At 41.5% G+C, this 15,919-nt stretch overlaps 2 protein-coding genes across 5 annotated transcripts; one reads left to right on the top strand and one right to left on the bottom strand.

Moving 5' to 3' along the window:
• The first annotated feature begins 1,770 nt into the window (after positions 1 to 1,770).
• Positions 1,771 to 6,848, top strand: bbs1 (Bardet-Biedl syndrome 1). Its single transcript, XM_076979371.1, has 17 exons — positions 1,771 to 1,961; positions 2,410 to 2,486; positions 2,595 to 2,629; positions 2,794 to 3,066; positions 3,426 to 3,472; positions 3,583 to 3,621; positions 3,732 to 3,804; positions 3,893 to 4,024; positions 4,239 to 4,345; positions 4,554 to 4,674; positions 4,833 to 4,991; positions 5,109 to 5,178; positions 5,547 to 5,705; positions 5,882 to 6,015; positions 6,101 to 6,235; positions 6,524 to 6,610; positions 6,709 to 6,848. The coding sequence occupies exons 1-17, from the start codon at positions 1,945 to 1,947 to the stop codon at positions 6,793 to 6,795; spliced, it is 1,752 nt and encodes a 583-aa protein (XP_076835486.1). The 5' UTR covers positions 1,771 to 1,944; the 3' UTR covers positions 6,796 to 6,848.
• A 57-nt stretch (positions 6,849 to 6,905) lies between these two features.
• Positions 6,906 to 15,768, bottom strand: LOC143481370 (calpain-1 catalytic subunit). 4 transcript variants are annotated; one of them, XM_076979370.1, is made up of 24 exons: positions 14,944 to 15,260; positions 14,609 to 14,827; positions 13,872 to 14,124; positions 13,570 to 13,639; positions 13,218 to 13,336; positions 12,125 to 12,258; positions 11,846 to 12,014; positions 11,665 to 11,748; positions 11,510 to 11,595; positions 11,312 to 11,386; positions 11,030 to 11,190; positions 10,707 to 10,867; positions 10,315 to 10,326; positions 9,889 to 10,100; positions 9,632 to 9,671; positions 9,468 to 9,533; positions 9,310 to 9,367; positions 9,052 to 9,116; positions 8,871 to 8,939; positions 8,642 to 8,720; positions 8,424 to 8,540; positions 8,216 to 8,274; positions 8,059 to 8,124; positions 6,906 to 7,044 (listed from the first exon to the last, which is right to left on the bottom strand). In XM_076979370.1, the coding sequence occupies exons 3-23, from the start codon at positions 14,121 to 14,123 to the stop codon at positions 8,098 to 8,100; spliced, it is 2,115 nt and encodes a 704-aa protein (XP_076835485.1). In that variant the 5' UTR covers position 14,124; positions 14,609 to 14,827; positions 14,944 to 15,260; the 3' UTR covers positions 6,906 to 7,044; positions 8,059 to 8,097. The 4 variants fall into 4 exon arrangements, with proteins under 4 accessions (XP_076835485.1, XP_076835484.1, XP_076835483.1 ...); XM_076979369.1 differs by lacking the exons at positions 6,906 to 7,044; positions 14,944 to 15,260 and adding an exon at positions 15,677 to 15,768 and having other exon boundaries at positions 7,760 to 8,124; XM_076979368.1 differs by lacking the exon at positions 6,906 to 7,044 and having other exon boundaries at positions 7,760 to 8,124; positions 15,063 to 15,259.
• Between the last annotated feature and the right edge of the window lie 151 nt (positions 15,769 to 15,919).

Genomic DNA, 15,919 nt, shown 5'->3' on the forward strand with positions numbered 1-15,919 from the left:
ACAATGAGTAACACAATAAATCATTTTGTATGTTAAGCAAATGTCCTGTATTTATTTAAAATTAGGTTTTAAAAAAAAGTGCAACATAAGATTTTATGCCTAATAATAGAGCCCATTCTTTAATTAATATCTTATTAAACGATTCTTCACTGATTAGATAGTTCAATGCAATATGAAAGGGAAGAACTTAACACCATACAGCAACTCAGAGACAAGATGGGATTTGGACCTTTTTCAGACTCCTAACAACACATAAAGTGAGTTCTCAATCTGAGTGAGTGTGCACTTTATCTGGGTTAAATCATTATTAATCTCAGCTTCCATAAATCCAGACAATGCTTTGAAGCATTTATATTTAGTGAGAAACAATTTTTAAAAAATTATTCATTTGGACAACTAGTCATTTATGTTTGTTATCAATGTATTTAATCCAAAGAAGAACTAACATGTCAGACCATAATGATTGAACTGAGACAGTACCAAACCTAACAATATCTGACGACATTCACATCATCACGTTCAGGTGCTCTTAAACATTCTGAGAACCCACTGCATCGGGATCCTTGATGATCTAGTAGCTCCTGCTCCTGATCTCTCTACAGTGTGGATTTGCTACCACCAAAGTAGGTGCTGCAAAGAGCTGTGTGGGCACATTGGCACTGAGAGAAGGGGATACTACTGATATTAAGAAGGAATGCAATTTCCAGGTTGGCTTGGGGCCAACTGAGCCATTTTAAAATGTTCCCTAATCCTTTCAGTCCAGGGCCCCTATGGATAGAGAGATTTCCTGGTGCAGCTCTTCAACTTGTAGAACTTTACAAAGCGACAGATGCAGTTTGTGACCAGAGTGCTATCACAGTACAGCAGCTGCTAAGAGTTCTATCATTTCAGCATGCCCAGCGATCCATGGTGATTAGATGAGAAACATCAAGGCTTAGGTAATGGAAAACATCTGTCAACGACCAGGCATTCAGGAAACTAGAATGACACTAGGGCATGCCCACGAAGGCGGCCTTATTGAGTGGATTAACAGGTAAACCACTACCAGGCAGGTTATTTATCATGATGTGAAATTAATGTAAATTATATTCAATATCAATTGTGTAAAATTGACTTTAATATAGTATTAGTATTGCAAAGATTTGATAAACTAGCTAAGGTTGATAAACTAAAGTAAAGCCAGTGTACTATTTATAAAAACAATTAATTAAATAATTTCAAATAAACGTAGTTAAAATATTAAAACTAGGATTGGCTAGACTCAGAGAAAGGTGAATTGAAGGGTGGGTGTATGCCTCCCTCTGGTGGACAATAGAGGACAAGCGAAATAATCCCTCAATGAGAATACTCAGCATTTGGAAAATACAGTATGATGAAAATGTATTCATTATACATGTTAATACATGAGGATTGACTCTTTTGAAGATCTGATAATCACATAAAGTCTGATTAATGATCAATCACATGAATGATAATCACATAAAAGTCTTACCAAAGTCATTGTTTCTCCCACAACCATATTTGTTAACAAACAAATTATGCTATTGTAATTTTTTACATTGATTAACCAATAACTGGTCCGCAAATTTGCAAAAGACCGTATGCAGTGTTCTCTGAAACATGTGTTTAAAATGCTGTTAAGAACTTTTCCATTATCGTGGCTATGGAGATTCAACTTCTCCTCCAGATCTCTTGTGATCGTCTCGCCTCAGTTGCAGCAGTGGGCGGGGTCTTGTTACATCACGCTGGCTCACACGCTCCTCCCATGCTGTTGCTATAGAAACGGAGGCAAGCCGATCTAGGGATTATGAAAGAATTGTCGCCTGCCACCCATCCAAGGTTTTCGTTCTCCATTAAATCGTAGATAGACCAAAATAAAACATAAAAACCACAAGGAGCAATTAACATTGATATTATATCAATGCTAGCGTGTCTTCAGTCCATATGGAGCTGAAAGACAGGTAAAGTAGCTATCTTAAGGGATACCTGCATCGTTGTTAGCAGTTTACAAGAGTTCACGCTCGTTAGCCGGTTAGCTAGTTGTGTTCAATAGTTAGCTGGCTAACTTTACCAGATATTATTGTTATTAACCGGACACGGACAACTAGTTAACCAGTTAAACTAGCCAATTAATGTGTTAGTAAAACAGCTAGCTAGGTTGCAAATGAATGTGAGTCTATGGAAACTGCTAGCTACCCGAGCTAGCAGACAGCTAACTAGCTAGGCTAGCTGGCTAAAGCGCTCGTGCTCACGTTAGTTTGGTCGATTGGTGCATTAGCTTGAACTAAGTTAGCCAGCAAACTAATGGGCAGATGTGTGAACATTGTAAAACTGTAAAGAGGTGTAAAATATGGAACTGATAAGCCTGGTGTGCTTTTGATATGTCATCATTTATTTTGTTGTTCTTAGTGTGGTGGCTGGTTCGAAGTGGCTTGATGCACACTATGACCCAGTTGCCAGCCTATACACTTTTTCCTCATGCGTTGGTGAGTTTGATCGTACTGAGGTTTTTACCGTGTTACATGCATTTATGTTGGCAAAATCAAATTATCTGGAATGAATGAGCTGGGCTGATTATGGCTATGGTTTCTTAGCTCTGGCAGACTTGCATGGAGATGGTGACAACAAGGTGGGTCTCTATTAACTACTACTCTATTAACTACATGCGTGTTGTTTGTGTTTGCTTTGAAATGTTAAAAGTGTAAATCTGAGTAACTGAAAGAATTTTCCCTTCACCTATTATTATTTTTCCTTATGCTTTTCGTTGATGTTTGTATGTGCATCTACGATTAGTTAGTGGTGGGTGATCTGGGCACCGGGGCAGGCAACATGAAGCTCAAGGTGTACCGTGGTACTGGGCTGCTGAGTGAGAACACACTGTTGGACTTGCCCACTGGCCTGGTATCCTTCCACATGGACCAGCATGAGCCCCGCACCCCAGCCATCGCTGTGGCTTCTGGCCCCTTCATCTACATCTACAAGAACATGCGGCCTTACTTCAAGTTCACTCTGCCCACTCTGGAGGTCAACGCACTGGAGCAGGATGTGTGGAGTCAGGCTAGAGAAGTGAGCAAGGCTTCCGTCACAGTGATCTGTCTGGCTGTGCATGTGCAAGTGTGTCGTGTTTTGTCTCATATTCATACGTGACTAAAAATGGCAGGTGGAGATTGTGCACAGCTGGGAAGATCCCAAGATTTTGAATTCATTCCTCCTTAAGATGGGCATTCACCAGGGTTTAATGAAGATGTATGCTGCACATGCTCAGTTAAACCTACTAACTTGTGCCAGCTCCCTCCAAATGGATAAATCACTCGAATAATAATTCAGTCAGTTTTTAATCTAAGCTAAGTCTTATTTCCACATGCAGTCTTACAGTGCTGATTCAGGCTTTTGTGCTAAATCGATGGTTGTGTTTCTTTCACAAGGATATGATCGACCCAATGAGTCTGAAAGAAATGTTAGAGAGTATAAGGTGAGTTTCGTAAAGTTGCAAGCTAGTACATTTTCATTTGAATAGCTCCAAAATGGGCACAACCTTAATTGCAGACCTTTAAACTCAAGTGTTTTCTTGCCTTTCTGCAGGGATAAAGCAGACATCCCTCTCTCAGTCAGATCACTGCGGTAATGCTGACTAATATCTGCTTAACATCTCACATTTCTTCAGCTTGCAGAATGTAAGCTAGCTGTTCTGTAAGTTGCCTGTTTTGAGTGTAACATTGTATCATTATCAGGTTCCTCATGCTGGAACAACAGGAAATGGAGTCTTATGTAAACCTTCACAAGCAGCAACCTATACGCCGACAGGTGAGCTTTCTCCACGCACATGCACATATGTATGCAAGCAATGCAGTACCACTGGGTTTAATAGTTTAATAGTTTTGTGTGCTCCCAGACAGTTATTACATGCATTGGGACGCTGAAAAGGAACATGGCAGATGATGATGCAGTCAGCTGCCTGGTGGTCGGCACAGAGAGTCAAGATGTCTACATCTTGGACCCAGAGGCCTTCACCATTCTCTCAAAGGTTAGCACATTTTTATTGGTCTAGTGTTTCTGGAGTATAATAGAAACACTATACTTGTAATTATTGGTTTAAATTATTTGAAGAGAAAAAAAGATGGTGTTTGCCTTCAAATGTTAGAAATAATACAAAGCAGTTATTGAGCTTGTGCTGGTCTGTAAAAGGTCAGTTTCATGTTTTCTGAGTCTGTGCAGATTTGACCTTTAACGTTTTTTAGATGTCCCTTCCGAGTGTCCCTACGCTGATGGATGTGACTGGTCAATTTGATGTCGAATTCAGAATCATCATAGCCTGTCGCAATGGGAGCATTTATATACTCAGAAGGTATGTGAGCGATCACACTGCACAGAGCGTGCTGCTGAAGAGTAATGGAACACTGGATCAAGAGTAATGGAACACTGGATCTTGCCTAAATAACAAATTCCAATCAGACATACTCTGCAATGAGGAAAGCGTTACATTCGACTTGACACATCGTCTCCTTAAACGATTTCCTAAAAGAATGTCCAGTTTGATATGTGGTGTTTTACAGGGACTCCCCAAAGCCCAAGTACTGCATCGAGCTGTCCTCTCACCCCGTTGGGCTGGTGAGGACGGGGAAGAACGTGGTGGTGGGCTGTGCTCAAGAGACTCTTCAGAGCTACACTCAGAAGGTCTCACCTCCTTCCCACAAACACCCACTTGGTCACCCACTTAGTAATATCTGTGCTGGAGGTCTTTCAGGGTGACGACAGAGGAGAGACCTTAATTGTATTAAAGGCTTTTACAGGTGATGGAAGCCCAGCATTTGACCATTTGTCCTCTACTGAAGGGGAAGAAGCTATGGACGGCCTACCTGCCCGCCCCTGTCACAACCATGGCAGTGTTGGATCTGCCCACACGAGGCTTCCAGGCTGTGCTAGTGGCCCTGGCCAACTGCGAAGTGCATGTGTACAGAGACAAGAACTTGGTCAGCACTATCAAGACCCCGGTAAGCTTCAGCGCAAATAACCTGGCGATTATTGTTGCTTGTTTGTTGAGATTTGGGTAGAATTGGCTTTTTTTTTAATGTTCCTTAGCCAGCGTGTTCTGTGTTTTGCTGTTACAGGACGTGGTGAGCAGCATTTGCTTTGGACGTTATGGTCGAGAGGATGGCACCCTAATAATGACTACCAAAGGTGTCGAGCCTTCAGCTGAAAAATCCTGTCGCATGAATGTTGTACAGTTTGGCTTTTAGCAGAATTTAAACTATTTGCAATACCTTTATTTCTGTGTTTAGATGAAATTTTGAACTGGCCTATTGAATATTGGAATATCACAATATAAATGAAACACTGATTTTGCCTTTAATAACGAACTGCATCTTAATTTATCTCATCATATCTTGTCAGTAGGATTCTTATACACAAATATGTCTTTGTCACACAAGTTAGGCTGTATTCAGACTGTACAAGTATTAAATATTTTATATAACCTTCGTTATTGTACCATTGTATAATTTGAGTCTGATGGATATTGTTCTTTTGTGCTTGCATGTGCTGTGCAGGAGGGGGTCTGATTGTGAAGATTCTGAAGAGGACAGCCGTGTTTGATGAAAGGGACGCCGCCCCTGGTCCCCCATTGGCCCAGAGCATCCGTCTGAACGTCCCTAAGAAAACCAAGCTTTATGTGGACCAAACAATGAGAGAGAGGGAGAATGCTGTAGGTATGTACTGCCTCCCAACGCACACAGGCCCCCAGTCTCCAAGCTGTTATCAGAAGCAATTGAATGAAAAGTTCATAAAAGTGATCAATAACCATTTTAGAACTCTGATCACCAGAACTTAAACTACAGTGATGGTTCAGTACATCTTTGAAATGAGGTTTCCTTTGGTTTCATAGCCATGCACAGAGCCTTCCAAATGGACCTGAGTAGGCTGAGGTTAGCAGCAGCCAGGGCCTACGTCAAAGCCCTTGAGTCCAGCCTCAGTCCTGTGGCAGCCAGCCTGACAGAACCTCTGAAGATGAATGCTGTGGTGAGTCGGAATTTCTCTGCGCGACACGTTTTTCCCCCATTTATCTTAATAAGGCACGTTTTTACATTTGTCATGTTCTCCTCAGGTTCAAGGCTTAGGCCCATCTTTCAAACTCACTCTGAACATCCAGAACACAGCGGCATGCCGCCCCGTCATGAATTTAGTTGTCAGTTTCCTATATGATGACAATTTATACAGCATGAGGAGGGCCTTCTTTAAGGTAAGCTTTCTTAGCTCTGCTGTTCTCCTTTATTAGAAGGTAATAGCAGAGGTGGACATTCCAGATTCAGAAAGGAAAACTCCTAATCAAGAGTTTTACTCAAGCTTGCTGGATTTTCTAATTAGTGCAACTCAGGTACAATTAGTGGAATCAACACAATCCAAGAAGCCTGAGCAAAATCTTGGTGAGGACTTTTACTTTCTGAACCTGGATTGTCCACCTCTGGTTAATGGCTTGAAGGCATAAGAACTGCTTTGTTATTTTTGCCAATTGTGCTTGTGCCTGCAGATACCCCTGCTGGTTCCAGGGCTAAATTACCCCATTGACACATTCGTGGAATGCTTGAGTGATAAAGGGATCTCAGACATCATCAAAGTGAGATCTCCATGCTGAGTTATACATTTAGGGCACTGAAACTTGTTCAGCTGACCCTTCATTGTATTACATGTGTACCTCCCCTGTTCTTTCTTCAGGTCTTTGTGCTAAGAGAAGGGAAGAGTGTCCCACTCCTCACTGCACACATCAACATGCCTGTAAGTGAGGGACTGGCCCTCGGCTAGGAGCCACAGACCACCTGGCCCATTCACTCCGTGATTGGATATGTCCGGCGCTCTGTCCACAGCAGCACGTAGAGGCAGGGCTTAGCACCACCCCACCAATCAGAAAGAAGCACCATGGTGAGCAGGTGGCAGGAGAAGCTTGTGCTGGTCTTAGGAGCTGGTGAAGCCACCCGTAGTGTAGACCCAGAAGAGCTCTGTCCTCAGGTTTGGCGTAGCATTTGGAATAACCTGATTGGCTGCTGCAGGTTCCTGGGTCGTGGCAAAAGACCATGTAGGTTGGTAAATGATCATGTAAGAGTGTATCAAAACAGTCTGTGTATTAATAGCAACATCTGTCGTTATGTATATTTGTATGTTATTTATTGTTCTTAAACTTGTGTAAAGATATTATTTTACAAGACTGTTGTGTTTTTTTTAATGACAATAGTTTTAAATCTTAAATGGCTCTGTTAGATATTTACTAACGAGCTAAATGGCTCCATTAGATATGTACTAACAAGCTAAATGACTCCATTAGATATGTACTAATGAGCAAAATGGCTTGTAATTTATGTGCGCTATGTATGTAATGTGTCTCTACCAATACATAGAACGCTTCACGAGATGTCTAATGGAAATCTTAGTTTTGTGGAAGAGGATAATGTCAGAGAATGTTGCTCATGAGGGAATATGTGTGTTCTGGGGAGGAAGTGGGGCATGGTTGCCATCTGCTATGGTGCATTTGTTGCTACTGCCTGCAGTTATTAGAAACACATGTGCAGAAGAAGGTAATATGGCACACGGTACTAGAGCTGCTTCGTCCAAACAAGCATCCAAAATGCAAAGCTACCCAAGGTCCCCTCTGTTGTATAAAGACACGAGTGTGATATAGTATGAATGTACATGCCTAAAATGCATTCGGGCCACAGCTCTTTGAGTTGTTTAGACCACGAATGTGACGGAACCATAAAAAACAAATAGGAAATTGGCTTACTTGTTTTATTCATTTAAGGGAATATTTGCCATACAATGACAAAATGATACAGGCATTCATTTAAAATGCACAGGAAGCAAAAAAGAATAGTTTTTAAGGTCCAGTATATTAACCTTCACTGGTGCACCAGGCTTTAATATCACATGCTAGATTACACATGCTAACATAAAAATATGAATAATGAAAGAAACTCAATAATAAATGTTAATAGAGCCCTGTCTTTGGTAAAGGTGCAACAGAGGGAGAGAGAGAAGGTGTAGAAAAGGCACTTAGTAAAGAAGAAAACGAACCGAGGGAGGATTTGAGTGCAGTGAAGATAAGACATCCGTCTAGATAAACATGGTAAGGGAGATCCACTAGAAGAAACAGAAGGACAGCAAGACACAATGACATCAGAGCTGCTTGCTGAGGCAGCAAATATAATTCATTTTGTTAAATGACACAAACCTGAACAAAGTTGAAGGACACCACGCCATCTCCACCCGTGTCCATGTTTTTAAATGTTCCTGTTGGCAACACGGAGAGGCAGCAAGAACAAACAAGACTTAACATTTCGTTCATTTTGAATCATGCTGCACATCTGACGAATCCCTGCATATTCTACAAAATCCTAAATGAATCCATCATACGGAGTTACACTGCAAATGATACTCACTGAACATGCACTCCAGGCGAATCAGACAGGCCACGAAGTTATCAAAGTCCACATTCAGGTCTGATTTAGCATAACGGAGGATTATTAACTGGAACAGGTGATTAGTCAGCTTGAAGCCTGACATGGAACATGACAGCAATAAGGTAGATACTGACCTCTGAGAACTGATATTGATTATTACATCGGTCATGCAGTTTAGTCTGATGAGATATCAGTACCTGCAGATTCTAGTGCCAACCGCATTTCATAGGAGCTCATCGTGCCGGACTTGTCCAAGTCAAATTTTCTAAACACAGTCTAAACGGGATGAGATAATGTTCATTATGGCATAAAAAGAACAAGAAAACATCAAAAGGGAAATTAATTAACAGAGAGGGTGGATGAATTTTGAGTGGCCACACATTCATTAATTACAACCCCAAACAAAGGTGAGTAATAGTCACTAACAAGATATCGCTTAATCTTCTCCCAAAGCACATGAAAATCTGTTAAACCCAGCCTTCCGTTGCCAGTTGTCTGCATGAGCTCTGTCAAGGTGACACTGGATTGAAGTAGATAGTGTTTAAATAAAAAGACATGAAAAAGGCAATACTAAAAATACTAAAATGTTTAGGAGATAAAAGGATACATCCAAGAGGTTGATCATGCTTCTGCAAACCTCTTTGTCGAAACCATCCGTTTTTAAGTCCTTGTCTGTGAAAGAAAAGAGCTTAGTAATTTATTTCAAATTCAATATTTAACATGATGATCTTAATAAATTACATTAATTTTTTGGCTTTAAAGCGTAGTAAAGTTTGTTGTGTATGTGAGTGGAGATACTATTGTGGAGCATAGCATCCAGCATTTGGTGAGATGTTCTTGAGTTAAGTGGATCCGCTGTGCTCACGTTTGCGCATGACACGGTTCAAAATAGTTTGAAGCTTTGGCACGTCAATCTCCATATCCTGCAGGCCAGTAGAGGCAGAGAGTTGAAGTCAGCTACATGTGCATTAACTTCATGAGAAACCGAGGGACACCATGACTCTACATTCTCTTCCTTCTCACCTTCCCAGCAAGCTTGGAGAAAAGGGCCTTGAAAGCATCATCAATCTCACCCTCCTGTGGCACAGCCTACAGTAGTGGAAGAATGCACCTTTTAAGAACAGCTACTCCTTCTGGACTGTTTGGGATTAGCATGGACACACCTCTGCAGTGGCTCCAGAACATACCTCCTCTGGTAGGTCAGCAGACAGCTCATCGTCCAGCTCCCTTCATTAGAAAGAGTGCAGGTTTATTGGCCGCCTTGTTGCTGACCATTTTCCTCCATTAAACTGCCGTAAATTCCAATGTGACCTTCTTCCTTTCCCTAAGATTTATTCCACTAATGCACTTCGTCCTGTACTTTTGCATGAACTAAATCGTTTGTCATGATGCCAGCATTTTTAAAAACGAACAAAGGTTTAACAAAGCGAACAGAAGTACTCACTGAGAGTCTGCGGCTTTCTCAGAGAAGACCCTCAGCACAAAGTCGCTCTCTTTCTGTGGCTCGAAGGTAGAGGGGACGATGATGTACTCCCCCGGGGGCAGGCAGAAACGTGAGCTTACTTCCCGTAAATTGATGAAGAGCTCGGAACGAGCGCTGGATGTGTGCGTGATGAAGAAGTCACGCTTCAAATGCACGCCAACCCTGCCCAGATACTTCCAAGAACACAGGGATCAGTATGAAGGAAATGTTTCCTCTCTTTGTTATTGAATGCAATAGCATGTTTTACAGTATAAACTCAATCCTCAACACGCTACACAGTGAACACTGACCTGGCTGCAGTCAGATTTTTCAGATTACCAAAATTCAGATTACCCTATATCAGACATTATTTCATTAATCTTACTCAGTTGAGCACCCATCCCATACCTCCTTGGGAACCTGAAAAAGAATTACAATAATTTACTTTTTACAAAAACCGAAGACAATAGTTTAGCCAACATTGCCTAACAAACAGAATACATATCAAGCAAAGTTCTGCCACTTTAATGACTATGCCTGAATCTACAATCTAAGGTAAATGGACTGCTTTTGCTGGATATGCATAGGCTCTTTAACACAACCTAGTGATTTCCCTGCTTGCAAATCTGATGCAACACACAAGCTAACAATCGATCTATTCATGAAATAAGAGCATAGAAACACCAAACTAAGATGTTCTCCTGCAAAATTAGACATGGGCAATCCTTTTATAGTCTTGAATAAGGCAATTCCTCTCATTTGCCCCAAAGCGAGTTTCAAAGGTCAAAGGGACCTTTTACCTCATAAATGGCAAATCCAATTGTTTCCATGTCTTTGCCCTCCTGGCGCAGCCGTCGGCGATCCTTCTGCATCAATGCCACCAGGAAGCTGCAGCCATTCTGGCTATCCGTGTCCGGCTCTTTCAACATGATTTTATACTGGGGGTTGATCCAAAAGGTTGCTGGATGCATAGTGAAACGTACGAAATCACTGACAGAGATCAACTCATTAGTGTGCCTTCTGGAATTTTGCTTAGGAAGCAGAAGGTAATCCAATAGGATTAACAGGTGCCTTGGATCAACAAATGAAGATAAAAAAACACCTCAGCATATAATCCCTGTACCTGGGTAGTTCCTGCAGCCTCCAGCTGTGCTGCCTCTCCTCCACTCTCCAGGGTAGAGGGCTGAATTCCATTTCTTCAACTCACTGCTCTGCAGTGCATCTGCAGTCAGATTACAGATCTCCAGCCTGCTGAATTCCTTCATGAAATCACTGAATGACATCCTATGTATTCGTATGCATGTATTGGAGTGGGACAGAGGAAGAGAATCCAGCTAAATAATAATGGTAAGGTCTGTAAAAGAAGCCTCTCCATAATGTATTATATGAAACCTTGATACTCCACCAGAACTCTCCATCCTCCCAACGATTGTGTAGGCGTGACCTTGTGGAAGGGTCAATGCTACTCCACTCTTTCGAGCTAAACAATGCAAAGCAGAATTAATGTTCCTACAATGTCTTCATTATCTAACTCTTTCTCTTGGCTCCCCCCCCCCATCTATTTGTTCTTCACTTCATGTCACCATTTATCTTCCATCCTCACTTGTCACTCCAGGCTCCTGTCCACTCCACCTCTCCCCAGGGGTTCCGAATACGAAGCAGCTTTGTCAGGTTCCCCTTATACTCCACCTAACCAAAAGAGCCCTGAGTTACACTTGAACTAGTAATCATTGGTTGCTTCAGACGTCTACTACTTACCTCCTCAACTCCGGTAACAGAATAAGCATGGCCTTTCACCAGTTTTTTGAAGGTGATTGCTTCCATGTCAAAGAAACTTGTGATCTAATTGTGAGGAAATATCTTAGATATAAAAACTTTTGTATTTACAAGTCATGGCTAATGCAGTACATTATGAACTTTTGAACTTCCACTCACTCACATCAATGGAACAACCCATTAGAGATCCTCTTTCCACGGCTCTCCTGATGATGCTGAAGATGTCAGGTGGAGCTTTCTTCAGCTCATACATTTCTGTAACCCCACCAGTGAAATCCTCAAACCCCTCAGAGGTGCAGCCTCCAGACAGTGCCTCATAACAACCATTTAACCTGCCATTCACACACACACACATTCACAAACGTACCATAGACAAGTCACACTACACTATATCCTGCATTTCTGTGTCAGATGTGTTGGAGGGGTTCTGGAATCTTCTTACTTGGCATACGCCTTTTCAACAAGAGCACTCCAGAACTCTGCCCCTTCGGCGGAGTGGACAAAGAGAAGCTTTCCGTCTCTCACCGGCAGGCGGTCATCAATCACCACATCCACCCAGTCACCATACTGCCAAAACTGCAGAATAACAGAAGTATTGCTTAACACTTTACTGCTACGAATAATGTGAATCAGACCAATAAGGCAGTTTCTAGGATATTCGTAATGCACACACCGAGTTAACTCAAAGCAGCTGTGGAAAACACACGTTTGTATCAGAGAACCAGTCAGCAGCATGATGTTGAGTTTTAGAGTTCTTAGTGTCTAGTATCGCAGGGTTTGTGGCTGTAAAAAAAAATGTCTGGTGTTCACTATTCTGACTTGGCAGTTTTCCCAGTGTGAGTCTGCAGTATGACTGCACACTGTCTGGAATATTGCTGCAGGGTGTGTAGTCCTGGAGCAATTTGATGTTTGCCTGTTAAATCTTTTTGACTCATGTAGATACACCACTATTGATATGACATTTATTCCCAATGCCATAAAGATCCAATAGTGTTAGTCAAATCTAATATGTTTGCCCTGCCTAAACACATTAAACCCCCGTAACGCTCATGCTAGTCGGCAGACTTAGCACATTAGGTCTCTATGTACAGGCCATGCTGTGAATGCTATCCAAGTGACTGAGCATAAATGGGCTTAAAGGGCTTGCGAGGTGGACAAGCGAATGCTTCTGGAATGTGGCAGCGGCTCTGCCCCGACTGGGTGGTTTGAGGCAGTCAGGGTATCTGTTCCCCTATAAATAAATTCCTGTAAATATAACTAGTGAGGTGGTGAGGGAGGGCTGCATTGCAGGGTATGTAGCTGTGTTGAGCTATAGAGAGTGGCAGGGAATTGAACATACCCCACACTGTATACTAGCAAAGCTTAGGTTTGAGAAAACAAGCATATTTTCCAAGTAATACACCTTATACAAGTAAACGTAATGTGTCTGTTGTCCATACTATCTTTGGAGGGCCAAGAAATATTATATTAAAGCTCTTACTGAGCCTCACCGCACGAAGGCTTGTTGATTTTTGATGTGAGGTGTGGTATGGTACCTGGAAGTGAAAAATTCCAGCATATTGGTTGTGAAAGCTCTGGCCATGTGGTACCACCCGATGCAGCAAAGGTTCATTCAGTGTAAGACACGCAATGGCAGCCAGTAGCCAACAGTCACCTGTGCCAATAAACAATGTGCAAAAACTTATAAGGCTGGAAAGGACGTGTTTTTCCTCATTTCAACCTCTAGAACTGCATACACAGTAATCATCACAATTTTGTTAACTGCAGTCAGAAATAAAAATAATTTAATTGGTTAATTAAAGACTCATTTTCTGCTTCTTTCTATTCATATTTTTCAGTTAAAACATCTTTAATATTCCTCTTTGTTTTGAAGCAGACGGTCTGTACCTAGAGCTCCTTGGCATATGTCTGTGCGAGTAGCTCCATCTACTATAAAGTGAGGATCGGTACAGAACTCCTGGAGTGCACAGAGAAGACCTACGGGTCAGACAGGGCACAGAAGTGACCAGAACATCTCTGCTGTTAGCATTTGGATCCTCTAGGTGTTTTCGTGGGATCTTTAAGCAATCGGAGAAGGAAGCAGTATGAAAAGTAATAATACATTTTAATGTCATTCAGCTGAATTTGCTATGTAAGGTGTGGATCAAGAAGGGAAGGTTGAGGCAAACTACCAGCCTACAGGCTCTCACCGTGGGTCTCTTCCAGCACAGTCCTTTGGTTTTGGCGGAGCCTGGAGCCAGCTCCTTAAATCCTAGCGAGGAGGGATGGGCAGGGAAGGTCTCGTCCTCAAATAAACGGCCACGCCGGAGGCAGCTGTCACGCAGAGACTCAAACTCCTGACCCAGGAACTTCAGAGCCCTGTGGTTTTGACCAAGGCCTTCACTGCGGTCCCATTCACTCCTGAGCCGACCAGCCACCCCTGAGGCACATATGGGCTCCATGCTACAAGAATTTAAATGCAAAGATCAGCATTAAAGACGATCAGAGATCACATGTCCAATGATACACTATATACAGTGATTGAAGGATGATAACATATTTTATTACAATGCATTATCTAAGCTTGTTTTTCTTAGTCCGTACATCTGAGTAACCTAATTTTTATCCAATACCAGAATCATTTGGGATCATGTACAAGTACAATATATAGGCTTAGTCAAAAGCAAATTATGAAAATATTTTTAAATAGGCATGGATGAGAATATAGATATTAGATGATGAGAATAGAGATATTCTGAATACCACTTTTGAAGCAGTTAACATCTAGTATACAGCCTAGACTCGTGGAAAGAGTGGTACCTAATTTAATGCTGTAAATATATATTATCAGACACAAGTGAATAATTCCCCCTCTTCAACTGTAAACACGAATTATACAAGTTATTTACTACAACCTATATACTAGTTATCACATGAAAAAGGCTACCTTTAGGACCCGAAATCTTCCCTTTCTTAGTAATATTCCAATTTTTTGTCGAGATTTCTTTCGTAGAGTTTATCTTAATCTTGACATAGCCATATCTGTCGCATCGACGCCGTGTGCTGTATGGCCGTGTGCTGTATGCTGAAATAAGCTTGCGCGAGCTGCCAGCTTCGAAATCTCATAGGTCGGAAGACTCGCACGAAAATTGCGACAGCATTTTCACTTGAAAACAAAAAAAAATACAAATAAAAAATAAATAGAGGATTTGATTTCAAAATCTTTAGTAAATGCATATATTCAAATATATACTGTACATATTAAAATATTTACAAACGTACAAAATGGTTGCTTCTTTTTTCAGCATGTTTACTTATTTTACTCGTTGTAGACCCGTTCTAGAAGGTTCTAAAATGTTCTTATTTCAGACCTGCAACTGAGGTGCTGGGTCAGCGGTTACCTGTCCAGTCCAGAGACCGTATACGTAACAACAAAACAACAAATATGTAAACAACAAAAACCGAACAAAAACAGACCTGTAAAAATATATAGTATGTGTAACCCAAAAGCAGTACTGGAAAAGAAAGGAGGGTTATGGATGTTTTTTTTCTTCTTCGAACTAATTATATTCTTTGTGTGAATCAAATTACTTTCTAATTTTAAGAAAGCTGGGTTAATAAGACAGGAGGCAGACTACGCATGATCAGATCTGGTCTGGATAACAGGTGGTTCTAGATTTCGTCCACAAGGGAGCAGCAGTGGGTCACAGCTGTAGGCTTATGACTGTCACCTGACATTATAACACATGACCTAAATCTCACAGATTTATCTGTAGAAATTGGTAGCTGCAGCTACAGGCACCTGGATAATTTAGTTCTTGTACACTTATGCTGCTCCCCCCCCCATAAATATTCTCTGGAACTGCAGTCCTGGTTGGTTACATGGTTACCTGGACAGGTATACTTAAGTTACTGTGTATCACTGCCATGAGGGTCAAAAAGAGTTGGGATTACAACATGCACATAGCTGAGACGTTTCAACCAGGCGTTGCTTGATTCGACCAGCATTTCTTACCTGCAAATTGCATCCACACGATGCAATTATACAGCAGAGAACAAAATGTTTATAAAAGATAATACTTGCACTTTTTAAGCTGCGCGATACTATGTACTACAAACACATGAGCACGTTTCGTGTACGCATGCATGTACGCCGAGTTGTATGCTCCTATGAGGATAGTGTTCCCTGTAAGCCGGTGTTGTCCGAGGGGTCTATTTATATTAACTCCCCCCACAGGAGTGAGCCTTAATTCTAACC

This window comes from Brachyhypopomus gauderio, chromosome 18, assembly GCF_052324685.1.
Source record: "Brachyhypopomus gauderio isolate BG-103 chromosome 18, BGAUD_0.2, whole genome shotgun sequence".
NCBI classification, from domain to species: Eukaryota; Metazoa; Chordata; class Actinopteri; order Gymnotiformes; family Hypopomidae; genus Brachyhypopomus; species Brachyhypopomus gauderio.